This window comes from Marmota monax, unplaced genomic scaffold, assembly GCF_021218885.2.
Source record: "Marmota monax isolate L192 unplaced genomic scaffold, Marmota_monax_Labrador192_F-V1.1 WCK01_AAM20220418_F8-fsc00013, whole genome shotgun sequence".
Lineage (NCBI taxonomy): Eukaryota > Metazoa > Chordata > Mammalia > Rodentia > Sciuridae > Marmota > Marmota monax.
In genome coordinates this window covers 18,257,208-18,270,379 of record NW_026692202.1, presented here as the reverse complement: position 1 = coordinate 18,270,379, position 13,172 = coordinate 18,257,208, and the positions used below count along the sequence as shown (strand labels likewise).

The window sequence follows — 13,172 nt, the reverse complement described above, 5'->3', positions numbered from 1 at the left end:
ATGCAGAGAACAGGCTGAGTTCCTGAGGATCAATGAAAGTCAAGTAAAAGGCCTAGTTAGCAAGCAGGGAGAAATGGGCGACAGCTACCTGAAAATGAGGCTTTATGAAAAGAGAATAAATGAACTTCATTTCTTTACTCCTTATACCAACAACTCTTGAGGGCCTACTATATTCAGCTACTGTTTGGTATACCAGAAATACAGAAGTAAAGACAAAGGCCTTGATCTACTGTGAAATATAATTCCTAATATATGGGGCCAGTGGAGGAGAAAGAACAATTAAAACATAAAAGGATGAATAAAAACAGAAAGCCAGACTGTTTTTAAAAAGACACACAGACAATAAAAAAAAAAAAAAACCGCAAGGACATTATGACAAAAACTGGTGACAGCTTCTGATTGGGAAGAATAGGAGCCCATCTGAGGAGGTTATTAACCTGATATTTGAATGACAAAGGGAATCAACCAACATGAGGGAGAAGAAACAATTAATATAAAGTCCCTAAGAGAAAATAGCCTCCTTATTCATAATATTTGAATTCTATCTATGGTCTAGGCACTATTCTGGATTATAGATACAAAGCAGCAAACAAACGAAATTGAAATATAGGAAGAAAAGTATACAAAATTTCAGAAAGTAAGTGTGCTAGGAAAAAGAGTAACATAATTTTATATGTGTTTACATGTATGTATGCACTTCCCCATCAACCTAATTTTAGATAGGCCTCACTGAAGAAAGGTGACATTTTATTAATGACCTAGAAAAATACTTAGAGTGTTTAGTGTGGTTGGTGCCTAGCAGGGAAAGAGAAAAGTGATTTAAGACAAGGCTGGAGGGATAGGCAGAGGCTAGATCCTAAGTGGCCTATATACTACAAAAAGCAGTTTGGATTTCAGTCTACGTGTAAGTGGGACGCAGTGGAGAAATTTAAGGGAGGAGAGGTGATAGGATTTCCATTAAAAAAAAAATAATTTTAGCTCTTATGTGAAGAATACATTACAGGGAGGAGAGAATATATAAGAGATGTGTTAGGAACCTATTACAGCAGCCTAAATAAGAGATAGCAGCCTTGAAGGAAAAGAGTGATGGGGGGCTGGGATTCTGGCTCAGAGGGACAGTGTTTGCCTCGCATTCTTGAGGCACTGGGTTCGATCCTCAGCACCACATAAAAATTAAAAAAAAAAATAATAAAGATATTATGTCCACCTATAACTAAATAATAATAATAATAAAAAGAGTGATGGCAGTGCAGAAACCTGAGGATACCAAGTTAACAGGGCTTGCTGATGGTCTGCATGCAGGCAGGATAGGTAGATAGGAAAAGAGATGAATCAAGAATAATGTCCAGATTTCTTTAAGAAGAATGAAAAGCAAGTTTTTAAAAAATAACTCAATTTAGTCTTAATCATAAAATTTAAGATACCAACTAGAGATCCAAATAGAAGTTTAAAGTAAGAAGGTTAAAAACATGAGTCAGGCGTCTGTGAAGAAGTACGGGAAAAATACAAATGTGGGAGTCATCAGCATATGGAGGGTATTTCTTGTCAATTTCTCATGAAGCCAATTAGATGAGATTAAAAAAAAAAAATCCCAAAGCAAAAAACAAACCAACATTTAGATATTGTAATCTGAGAACTATGTTACTTTGAAGCATTTCGACTTCTTGGGGGATGGGGGTAGGTACCAGGGATTAAACTCAGGGGCATTCAACCACTGTCACAAGCCAGCCCTATTTTGCATTTTACTTAGAGAAGGGGTCTCTCTGAGTTGCTTAGCACCTCGCTGTTCTCCTGCCTCAGACTCCCCAACTGCTGATTACAAGCTTGTGCCACCGCACCTGCCAGCATTTCAACTTTGAGAATACAACACTGGGAACTAGCAAATACTAAGAAGGAACAGTCAGTCAGATGGCAAAGCATAAGACTGTCACAGAAACCAAGAGGAAAAAAAAATGTTTTCGGAATAAAGCAGCTATAAGAATAATGAAAGCATTAAGCCAGTGGCCCTCAAAGGGCAGTTTTTGGTTCAAAAGCATTAGCATCACCTGGAAATTTGTAAGAAATGTAAATTATCAGGCTCCTACTCAGAATTAGTTAGTCTAAAGGTAGGGCTCAACAGTGTGTTTTCCCAAGCCCTCCAGGTAATTATGATGTTTGGTAAACCACGCATTAGGCTACAACATCAACAGCATAATACAATATTCCAGTGGAAGCCCTCACATAGACCAAAGAGTCCTCCTTCTCTTGCTGTATTATTTACATAAGTTTTCTTAAGTGCCGAGACATCATGCTGGGCAGTAAAAAGGGAAAAGAAGGGCCCCACACGCCTATAATCCCAGCAGCTTGGGAGGATGAGGCAGGAGGGTCCCAAGCTAGAACCCAGTCATGGCAACTTAGAGAGGCCCTAAGCAACAAAGCAAGATCCTGTCTCTAATAAAATATAAAAAAGGGCTGGGGATGTGGCTCAGTGGGTTCAAGCATCCCTGGGGTTCAATCCCTGATACAAAAAAAAAAAAAAAAAAAAAAAGGAAAATATTTATGACTGAAGAACGAACTCTTAAGTAACTAAACAAACCTTGATTGCACCATATAGCACTCACAAATGTGACAGAATTTAAGTCTCATCAGAACCCTATGAATATATTAGATTTTTTACTTCCATCTTAGGAGAAAACCAAGGCTCCAAGAATTGAAGTTATCTATTCAATATCACAGAATCAGTAAACCACAATCAGTTTTCAGATATGTCTCATGAAGCCAAAATAATGGAGGCTCCACAAACTTCAGTCCAGTGCCCTATACAAAGGAAGCATTAGAAAAAGCTACTCACAAGTATATTACTACCAAAAACAAGCAACTTTTCAAAAGATTATATTCAAATTAGACTTTTAATAGTTTAGAAAAGGGTTTTTTAAAAACCTCATATTTTTAAAGAAACAAGCAATTTGGGGTTAAGAGAAGGCGTAAATAACGGGCTTATGGTAATCTCCAAAGATGGCTACCGTCAATTTCTTCTCTCTCTGCAATTTCCCAGTTGAGGAGTTTGTATCTTCTTCCCTTGAATCAAGTCTAGCCAAGGACTACTTTAATCAGTAGTGTGATTGAAGTGATGTTTTACTTTCAAAACCAGGGCTGAGGAGGCCTAGCAGCTTCCATTTCCTTCCTCTTGGAACCCAGCCACGTGATCTAAGAAGCCCAATTGATAAGGATAGGTCACATGGAGAGCAACTGAGTGTATGGTTGAGAATCAAGTGATCTCCAGCAGATATTGGCACCACTGAGCCAGAAAAGAGTGAACCATCTTGGAGGCTCTAGCCTAGTAAATCCCTAGATTACAGTAATATGTGTTAAGATACAACCAAAAGTGTATTCATTTTGATCCAGAAATCGTGCTTCTGTGATTAATTCTAAGCAATAATCAGACAGGTATGAAAGGACTGTTCATGTTAGTTTGCAGTATCAAAAAAAAAAAAAAATCAGAATCAACCACAATATAATCAACAGAAGATTAATTATGAAATATTTCCATCATAGCATTATTCACTAACTCCTCTTCTTCTGTCCAAATCTTACATGCTGATACTTTCTAGGGCTCAGTCTTTGGTCCTTTTTTTCTCAATGTGCTCTTTAATCTCATGACTTCATACTCTTAAATCTTCTTTCCATCCAAAAGTTTTACCCAAGATGGAGATATATTTAAAAGTGAAAGGCCAAGGTTCTACAGGTATTTCAAGTCTAACATGTCAAATACTGACTTCATTTTCTGTCCCTTTCTTTTAGCATATAGAAGTTCACTTGACTTTGATAAAGTAGATTTACAAATTATAAAATAAACAAACAAACAAAAAAACCCTTTTTGCAGGGAATTGAACTCAGGCACACTTTACCACTAAGCAATATTACTGGCCTTTTTATTTACAGTGGCCCAGTCAGCTCTTGAACTTGTGATCCTACTGCCTCAGCCTGGAACTATAAACCTGTGTCACTGCATCCAGCATATTAGCTTATTTTAATCAAGCCAATCCTCATATTCTGGCATGATTGTATTTGGAAAATATTTATTGTAACTTGAGACATAATTAGACAATATTATGGAACTATAAGTTTTGCTAACTGTTATTACATCTACCATTATTTAAAAATACTGGATCTATTTTTGCATGTCTTATACATATTTCATACACATACCCAAAACAGTAAGTGTCTTGCTTTACTACTGGGAAATAACCAAAACCATGGAAATGACTGCTGTAATAGGATTTACTGAAGAAGAAAGTCCACCATTGTCTGTATTCTAGCCCTCTTGGGCTAAGAGCACTCTGTAGATATTGGAAACATTACAAGTGTGTTGATTTTGTTTTTTAAAAATCTATACTTTTAAGAAAAAAAATTAAATACCAATAGCTTGGTAGCATAGTTACTTATTACATTGAGAATATAAAATGGTAGAGAATATCAGATTCAGAGAAATTGTCTTGCCTGTATTATGACATGTCATACCAAGAAACATGTAAGGAAATTATATACATTGTTAGAGAAGAAATAGGTCAAAGTTACAAACTGCAGACAGCAATCCAATGTTTTTACTGACATGAGAGATCAAGAGAAGAGAGTAGCAGGGTCACTACTAAGTAAGCATTGGCCAACTGAGACAAACAATGAAAAACATAATATTCAAATTATAAAATACTGAAAAAAGTACATTTTACTTAAAACTAAATTTCTAATTCAAATTCACAAATCAAATATACCTCTGGATTGTATTCATTATCTGAATAATATAATGTATTTCTGAAACATTACCAGTAACAATTATTTTGAATGACTTGTTTTCCCCAAAACTAATTTTATCAAGAGTGTAAAAATGGGGCTGGGGATGTGGCTCAAGTGGTAGCGTGCTCGCCTGGCATGCGTGCGGCCCAGGTTCGATCCTCAGCACCACATACCAACAAAGATGTTGTGTCCGCCGAGAACTAAGAAACTAAATATTAAAAAAAAATTCTCTCTCTCTCTCTCTCTTAAAAGAAAAAAAAAGAGTGTAAAAATGAAAAATATCTAAGTTTTAAGTATCTTGAATAAATCTACAGACTGAGTTTATTCAGATCACTATTCATTCAAAGTGGTACACCTACAAATAAATATTTCAGATATTCTTGTAAAAAATAGAATAGAGGAGTGCAAAGAGGACGTTGACTATAAAAGTCAATTTAAGAAATATTTCCTTCTAAGTTAAAATATTTTAGATTAATTCTTTTATGATATGCATTCCCCCTCCCTGCCATGGTTTAGTCTTCTTGGTTTTGGATTCATAACTTTAGTCTCATCAAAAATTAAAAAAAAATCAGATTTAAATTTCTTAATAAAAATATAATAGCAATATAAGAGATGGTGTAAGAATGTTTTAATGTAATTACTACTGTAAGGAACAAAAACTAAAATCAGAATTACTTTAAGAAAGCAATTTTTAAAAAACTGACTTCTTCAGGATAAAAGATTACTCCATTCCTTCATGAAATTAGATTTTTTAAAAAGACATCAACTAAACTAAATGGAAAAGGATGTATACCTTTGTGCTTTTAATTTGCTATTAAATAATTCATCTTAATTGCCCCAGTTTGTGTTAAATTTTTAGTTCAGTGACTATAGCTGTCAGTTTGGTTTGGCTCTGTTATATGGACTATGTGAATGGACCCCTGGCTATGTTGTCATGACTTTGGCTAGAAATCTGGAACATGACAGAACAAGCATAGATCATACATTTATTAGTTAGGACTTGGGGCCTCCAACTATTTCAGAACTTCAATATCTATTAATAAACTGACAGAAGAACTGCCATCTGCTGACAAGACAGATTTGATAACATAAAAGGGGTGATTATTCTTTCTTTTGAATTTTCCATGTACTCTTTTAAAGCCTGCCATAAAACTTCTGACCTGTTGAATAGGCCTTTCCTTCAAATAATATGCTCAGGTTACCTTTTAAGCTACACATGTATAACACAAAAATTATCTCTGTAAGCTACCTCTTTACCATAATAACCATTCCAGACTTCTACTGAAATCAGTGTTCACTAAGTTTCACATGGTAGAATTTATTGATTATTTTATATATCCAGCATTAAATAGTGACTAACAAATCTACAGACTCAGCTTATTCAGATCACTGTCACATATATATATATATATATATATATATATATATATATATATAAACACACACATAATTGAGGGCTTTTTCTAGTTGCTCATACATTTATAATTTAAACCAATAAAATTTACATCATTGTACAAGCTCTTTCTACATTTCCTCTTCCCAGTAAGTTTTAGCTTTTGAAACAAAACTTTCGTGTGTGTTTCTCATAAGACTTAAGAACATGTTTAGTGATTGTAAGTGTCCAATATGCTTGCTCATACACTATACTTGTGATCCACATTCTGGGTCTTTTTTACAAAGCAACCATTGTATATAGGGTTTTAGTATTTCAGTAAAGGTCCACCAATACTTGGCTTATGCATAGCACCTGGCTCTTGACTGCATCTTTTACCTCTGTTAAACACAAGTATAATGGAATATAATAGAATCAACATTGGAATAAGAACCAGATCTCATTTCCAGTGAAAATGCTACCTTAGTCAAATCACATAACACATCTTAACCCTTGTTTTATTATATGTGATATAAGAGATCCCTATAGGCATTTAATTGTCATAATTATGGTGTGATAATTTTATTTACTAATTCAACAAATATTTTACAGAGAACTTTCTAGATTTTAGGCATTGAGGTTACAAATGTGAATTTTGCTAAGAGGGATACACAATTTCTGTTTCTGTAAGTGCCATGAAAAATAACAGATATGAAAAGATCTAGTTGCAGGAGGAGTGTTTCTCTAAGGAAGGGACATTTGAGGTAGTCCTTGAATAGTGAGGAGACAAAGACATTCACTCTGGGCACAGGAAAAAATGCAAAGACACTTCTTTGTGAATTTCTCAACCCATGATGATGGTCACTTTATTCAAAACCCTAGTTTAAAACTTGTCTCCACTCCATGGAGGTTTCTGCAATTAACTTTTAAATTATGGTTTATCTGCTCAATTTACACCATATTCATAGTTTTAAGTTCATGGTTCTGAAAATTTAACTAACAGTTCTGTTTATTCTAGTCTCATACTGAGTCAGATATTTCTAAGAGAATCCTAGGATTCTTCTATTCATGCTCCACAGAACCTCAGTAGTATTGTTCACAGAGAATGCTTGTTAAATGCTTGGGACTAACTACTATAAAGGAAATGAGTATTATGTATTTCTATTCCCAGAGTAAGGTTTCATTATCAAGTACATCAGAAAGAACTAAAGTGACATTGTAAATCCAGTGGAAAGAGCATATGACTCATGAGCAAGAAATCTCAAATTCAATCCTCAGTCCTACCATTTACTTACAGACATGGCCTTTGGCAAATAAAATTTCATGACCACTTGTTAATACCTATAAAATGGGGATTTCATTTGACCTGTCTATCCAAAATTAGTTGGTCACCAACTATGTTTCATGGGCTATCATAATCACTGTTTTCAAAGAATTTCTAAGCTTACTGTGGAAACAAAGTATAAACACTGGAAACAATGAACGTGTTTTCATTTGAGAACTGGAAGAGATATCAAATGATCTTGTCCAATCCTTTACTTTATAAGAGAAATCACAGGCCCCCAAAATGAGGGAACTTGCCCAAAGTTACAGAAATATATTATGGCAGAATCTATAGCATCAAAATTTTCTAAATGCCCAGTCCAGCAACCTTTCACCATACTACATTGTTTTTATCACTTCTTGCAACCTTATCCTCAATGTACACAGTTCACAATTAATTCTAACACTCTCTACACTCAAATCTAAGAAGATAAAAATGGAACGACTTTAAAAAAAAGTAGGTAAATTCCTGAGGTTGAGAACTTACATAAATTTGATAGAACTGAATTTTAAAAGTGCCCAATATATTACTGAGCCACAATATTAGGAATGCAGTGATTAAAAGCAGCTGATTTAGGAATATTTTTATCTACTAAATGATTATAATTGACCTGTGGTTGGAATTTTTTAGTTTCTAATTATGTTGATATAATGCTGATTCAATTATAGTATTGAGAAATACAGTATATGATTTTAATTTAAAAGGTGATACATTTGAACATATATAATACTGAAAGTAATGCAAAACTTTTTGCTTGTTTTTTTTATTTGTTTGTTTTTAGTCATCTGTTTTCCTATTCATAATTTAACCTAGAAGCAGAATCTAAAGTTGAAAAATAGAGTATCCCTGGTGCACCATGGATTATATAACACTTTTAATGTGTGCAAATGAAAAATAGGATAGAAATGATGTCATAGTCTCAACATCAGAAAGATCTGAAATAAATCTGCAATGTGAAAATAAACTGGGTACTAAAAAGTAAAAGAGAACAAAACCAAAAAACTCTAAATAACTACCTAAAAATAGAAAAAAATGTCATCTAAAAACAAAATTCTTCTTCCCAAAATGTCTTAAATACATGAGGCAGTGGTGATGGTTGAAACACAGAACCAAAAAAAGAGTCTTGGAAACAAAAACCTAACCAGAAGTGAAGTGGCTTTTGAGGAAAAGCATCAAATTGATAAATGTCTCTTCAGCACATACTTTCATTAAGCAAGAATATAAAAAGCTTTAGAAAGTAGTGTGCAAAAACTAAGGTTTCAATAAGCCATGAAGTAAGTTTGTAAAATGACTTGGTAAAGCACAAGTTATTAGTAGTCTCCAAGCATAGTAGTTCACCAGAGAGTAGACGTAAATGCTTATTTAAAAACTGCAATTCTTGTATTCTGACTCACTGAATTTTTATTCTTAAAAAAGAATGTTAGCCATGAAAGCTGGATCAGCAATCCATTTATGAAAAAGGAATTTAACATAGCCTCAATGAGAGGAAAAAAAGATACCAAAAAATATTTTCTTTTCTTCAAAATACAAGTTGTCTTTTAGTCACACAACCTTACAGCACGTCACTGTTCCTCACTGGAACTGTTTTCTAATATGTGTCAAGCACTGTGTAGGATGATACATATACTGTTTAATCAGATCCGCTATACAGACAAAATATAAATTTTACCCTTATTTTGTAGTTAAGGAAGCTACAGTTAAGGAATTAAGAGGCTCAAATAAGTTAAGAAACGTGCTCCCAAATCGCACACCATGTATGATATATTGAACCTACCTTTAATGCCCCAAATCTTGCTCTTTTCACCACACTACCTTGTAAGATGAGAATATTCTCAAGGAATACAATGTTCTCTACAGGTATTCTATGTGATAAAAATATGTAATTCAGTAATCCATTATTCTTCCAAAACATGCTCGGGGAATAATGTATTTGTTAATGCTAATTAGCCTACTAATTTTAATCTGCTGCTACTGCAAAGTAACTTTAGATTTTTAAAATAAAGATAACTCAGAGTTCATACTATTTTACTAGGACCAGCCCTATGACACTTGCAATATGAATTAACTTAAAAATAATAAATGGTAACTGCATGAAATTATTTACAAAGTTTTAACAAATTCTAAAGTGTATTTAAATATAGTTACATCTTTTACAGTTTTTTTTTAATATTTATTTTTTAGGTGTAGATGGACACAACACAATGCCTTTATTTTATGTAGTGCTGAGGATTATTTAACCCGTCCCGCCCGTGCTAGGCAAAGCGCTCTACTGCTGAGCCACAATCCCAGCCCTAAAAAAAGTTACATTTTAAAAAAACTTTTCTAAACTTTATGATCCTCAGAACCATATACCCCTCTGTGAATTTGAAAAGTGGCAACACATTACAGATACAATGAACTACCTTTTCTAAAATAAATTAGTGCAGAATAAAGAATGGATTCAATTTTTTTTGGTCTGATGCAAAATTCTGGTTGTCACTATAATCATTAGTTATCTCTTTTAGAATATGCTACCTGAAACACTTTTTCATCATAGACTAGTTTATGTTACTAACGGTAAAGTTCATCAAAATTGGCCTAATTGGAGAAAGAACACTTAATTAATATTATTAGTATTGCCCTATGGTATCGGATAAACTGAGAACCATTTTGGTACTGCGGGGAACATTTTATTAGACTTGATTATCCACAAATTTAAGAAATATTTATTGAGCATCCCTAAATAGCAGGCACTGGACTAGAAGTCCAACACAACACAATCTTTGGCCCTTAAGAACACCAGGTCTAGCGAAATGAAACTCCACAATGGCCACGGTCTTCGCTGAATTTACAATACTTACAGATGTGAGAAGTGGTGGACCACACTCTCACCAGTTCATTCTATTTAAGGGGAACCAAATCCAGGCACCAGAGTATCAAACTCAAACTTAGTAAGAGTGTCAAAGAAAGGGGGAAAACTACCAACGAGCAGTTAATCTCAGTCCTCATCTCCGAGAGGCTGTGGGGGCTACTGGATGAACCCCTCGAATTAAAGGGATCAGGGAGGCGCCTTCAGAGCCTGGACCCTGCAGAAGCGGGGGCAGGCCACGACCTGCACTTCGGTGACCGGCCTCGCTCACCTCTTCCACCTCGATTTCCTTGTAGTCGATCTCTTCAAAGTTAAGAACCTGGGAAGGGGTTTCGATCATCTCACTGGCTGAAGACGAGGAAGAGGAGGAGGCGGCGGAGGCTGTAGACATGATCCCTCGCGGCGCCCGGGAGGGCCGGGGACGGTGCCGCCCGGACAATCCGGGTGAGACCCGTACCCAGCCGCCTCCGGGCCGACCTTCAGCCTGGGGCCGCAAAGCCCTGCCACCCCGCGATCCGTGGCGGTGGACTGGGCAGCGGCCACTGCCGTGTCCCGGCTCCGGCTCCGCAGCGTTTTCTGCTGCCGGGCCCCGCCCACCACACTTCCGGTTCCGATACGAAATCGGAAACAGGAGGAGGACTATGAGGGGAGGGGAGTAATTTGTGGCTTGGAAAGAGAAAAGAAGAACTGGTTGAGAGATAGGGTGGACAAGGGTGAGAGGCTAGCTCTTGGACCTGTAGAACAAGTTTCGCGAGACCCTTGTTAAAAAGGGCCTCCGCAACAGGGTGATCCCGCGAGATCTGAGATAGTGACGCAATTAAAGTGCGCGAGCGGAAGTGGAGAGGAGCAGGACGGAAAGTCTTTGTGGTTGGTCTTTTAGGAACCAGCGGGAAAGATGAAACCTCCGATTTTTGTCTGTGCTTAGTGAACTATGTTATCTTTCAACTTCCTTTTCTCTGATTCGCTTGCAGATGTTTTTGTGGCGTATTTTTCAGTTTCGGTCCTAAATGCAGCCGAATCTTTTTTTTTTTTTGAGAAACCTCAAATATTTCCCCAAATTTGGTATACGTGGAAGGAGGCAGTTTTGTCTGTCACTTTGAGCTAGTCCCCGATCCTTTGAGAGACTCTTTAAAAGCGAGTCAGCGCACGCAACCTGAGTAACACTATGGAAGCTGAATGCTCACGGATAGAAGTTAGTATTTTGATATTAGAAATTTTACACAAGAGCATGTGGGTAAAGTACCACTTATCGTAATTTGTCGTGTTCATTTAAAGTTATGGATTACGTGTGTGTAGCACCATACTAGCGCTATCAATAGGCTTGCAAATCAATATTTTGTCTTCAGGACATGATAGGTAGATTTAGAGAGTTTAAACCATTTGATCCTCACAAGCTAGAACAATACTATTATCCAAGGTGGATAGTATTGCCCATATTGTACAACCAGCACATTTTTTAGTTTTGAGCTAGGTATTATACTTTAGTCAGTTTGACCTGAAACCAGTGAGAAAAATTGAGTTAGAAATGAGGATTTAAGGATCAATGGACCAAGGGTGGATTTCTGCAAATGTCAAATTCTAAGTCTCAATGAGCGACTTAAAATGGAGGTGAATGAAAATGGGGGAGGGAGAGGAATAGTGATCAAGATGTCACCATAAGAGAGCTTGCCAATGAAAAGGTAGCCAAACAAACAAGTAAGTGCTCTGAGAAAGTAAGTTAAACACATTTGGGCTTGCAAATAGGTCATTGTATTTGGCAATCCGAAAATTATGATGTATTAGAAAATAGTGTAGCTTTTTATTTGTAGGTCCTGTAACAATGACAATTTGATAGATGGGTAAAAGAATAAAAGAAGGAATAATTTCTTCTCACTATACACAGCCTGTCTGGATGATCTCGCCCAGGATCTTGGCTTCTTACACCATTTTTATGATGATGATGACCCCCAGTCTTTTCTCAGTACTCAGATTTGTCCCCAATTCTGGACCTGTTGGATATCTCTATTCAGATATAACATAAACACCTAAAAAGTCACTCCACAAATGTGTTCCTCTTTCTGAGTTTCCTATTTCACTAAAGGATGCTGTCACCTAGTCAGTTGTCCAAGTGAGAAACAGGGCATATGAAATGATGTGTACTAATAACCAAATATAATTAGGTTAAATCAATTGGATAATCATTTTTACCTATCATTCCTTTTCGGTTTCCAAACTAGGATAGTCACTTCTTACCTTAAACTATCACTTTGCAGGCCCATTCAGATTTCTCTTTAACACCTCAGTCTTAGTACAGTGGATGCTGCCAAGTGGGAGATAAGGATATAAAAATTTTGTAATATATTTTGGGCAAATTTTATCAATCCTCCTTTTCCTTGGGAATATAAAATGAATTTACTATACCTTCAGGCTAGGACTAGAATTCCAACAAAAGGGTTAATCACTACAGCCAAGATGCATTTCTGCTTGAGTTTTCCAAACTTTTTGTTACTAAAAATGTCAAATGTACAGAAAAGTTGAAAGAATTTCATAGTAAACACTCATATATCTACCAAGATTCTTCCTTTAATATTTTACTATACTTGCTTTACCATGTATCCATCTATACATACTTAAACCTATTTTTTGATTGTTAAATGCATTTCAAAATGAATTGTTTACATGATTTTGAATATCATCCAAAATAATAATGTTCAAACAGAAAAACAATGGAGCGGAGCTAGAACCCTTTGGTTCACCTCAATTTTGACTTTGCATTCCCTTTAATTTCTGTAACTTTCATGAATTAAGGATGAAAGCTAGATCTGACATGCAGATATGGGGAAGGAGGTAAAGGAAAGTATAATTTGCAGATTTCT

General features: G+C 35.7%; 1 protein-coding gene across 2 annotated transcripts in view; it reads right to left on the bottom strand.

Moving 5' to 3' along the window:
* The window catches only part of Map3k7 (mitogen-activated protein kinase kinase kinase 7), a 62,864-nt gene extending 51,812 nt beyond the window's left edge, over positions 1-11,052 (bottom strand). Inside the window, exon 1 of one of the 2 annotated variants that reach the window (XM_046431255.2) lies at positions 10,589-11,052. In XM_046431255.2, the coding sequence (XP_046287211.1) occupies positions 10,589-10,708 (120 nt within the window). In that variant the 5' untranslated portion in view covers positions 10,709-11,052. The remainder of the gene's footprint in view (positions 1-10,588) is intronic. The other variant, XM_046431262.2, reaches the window with a different exon arrangement.
* Between the last annotated feature and the right edge of the window lie 2,120 nt (positions 11,053-13,172).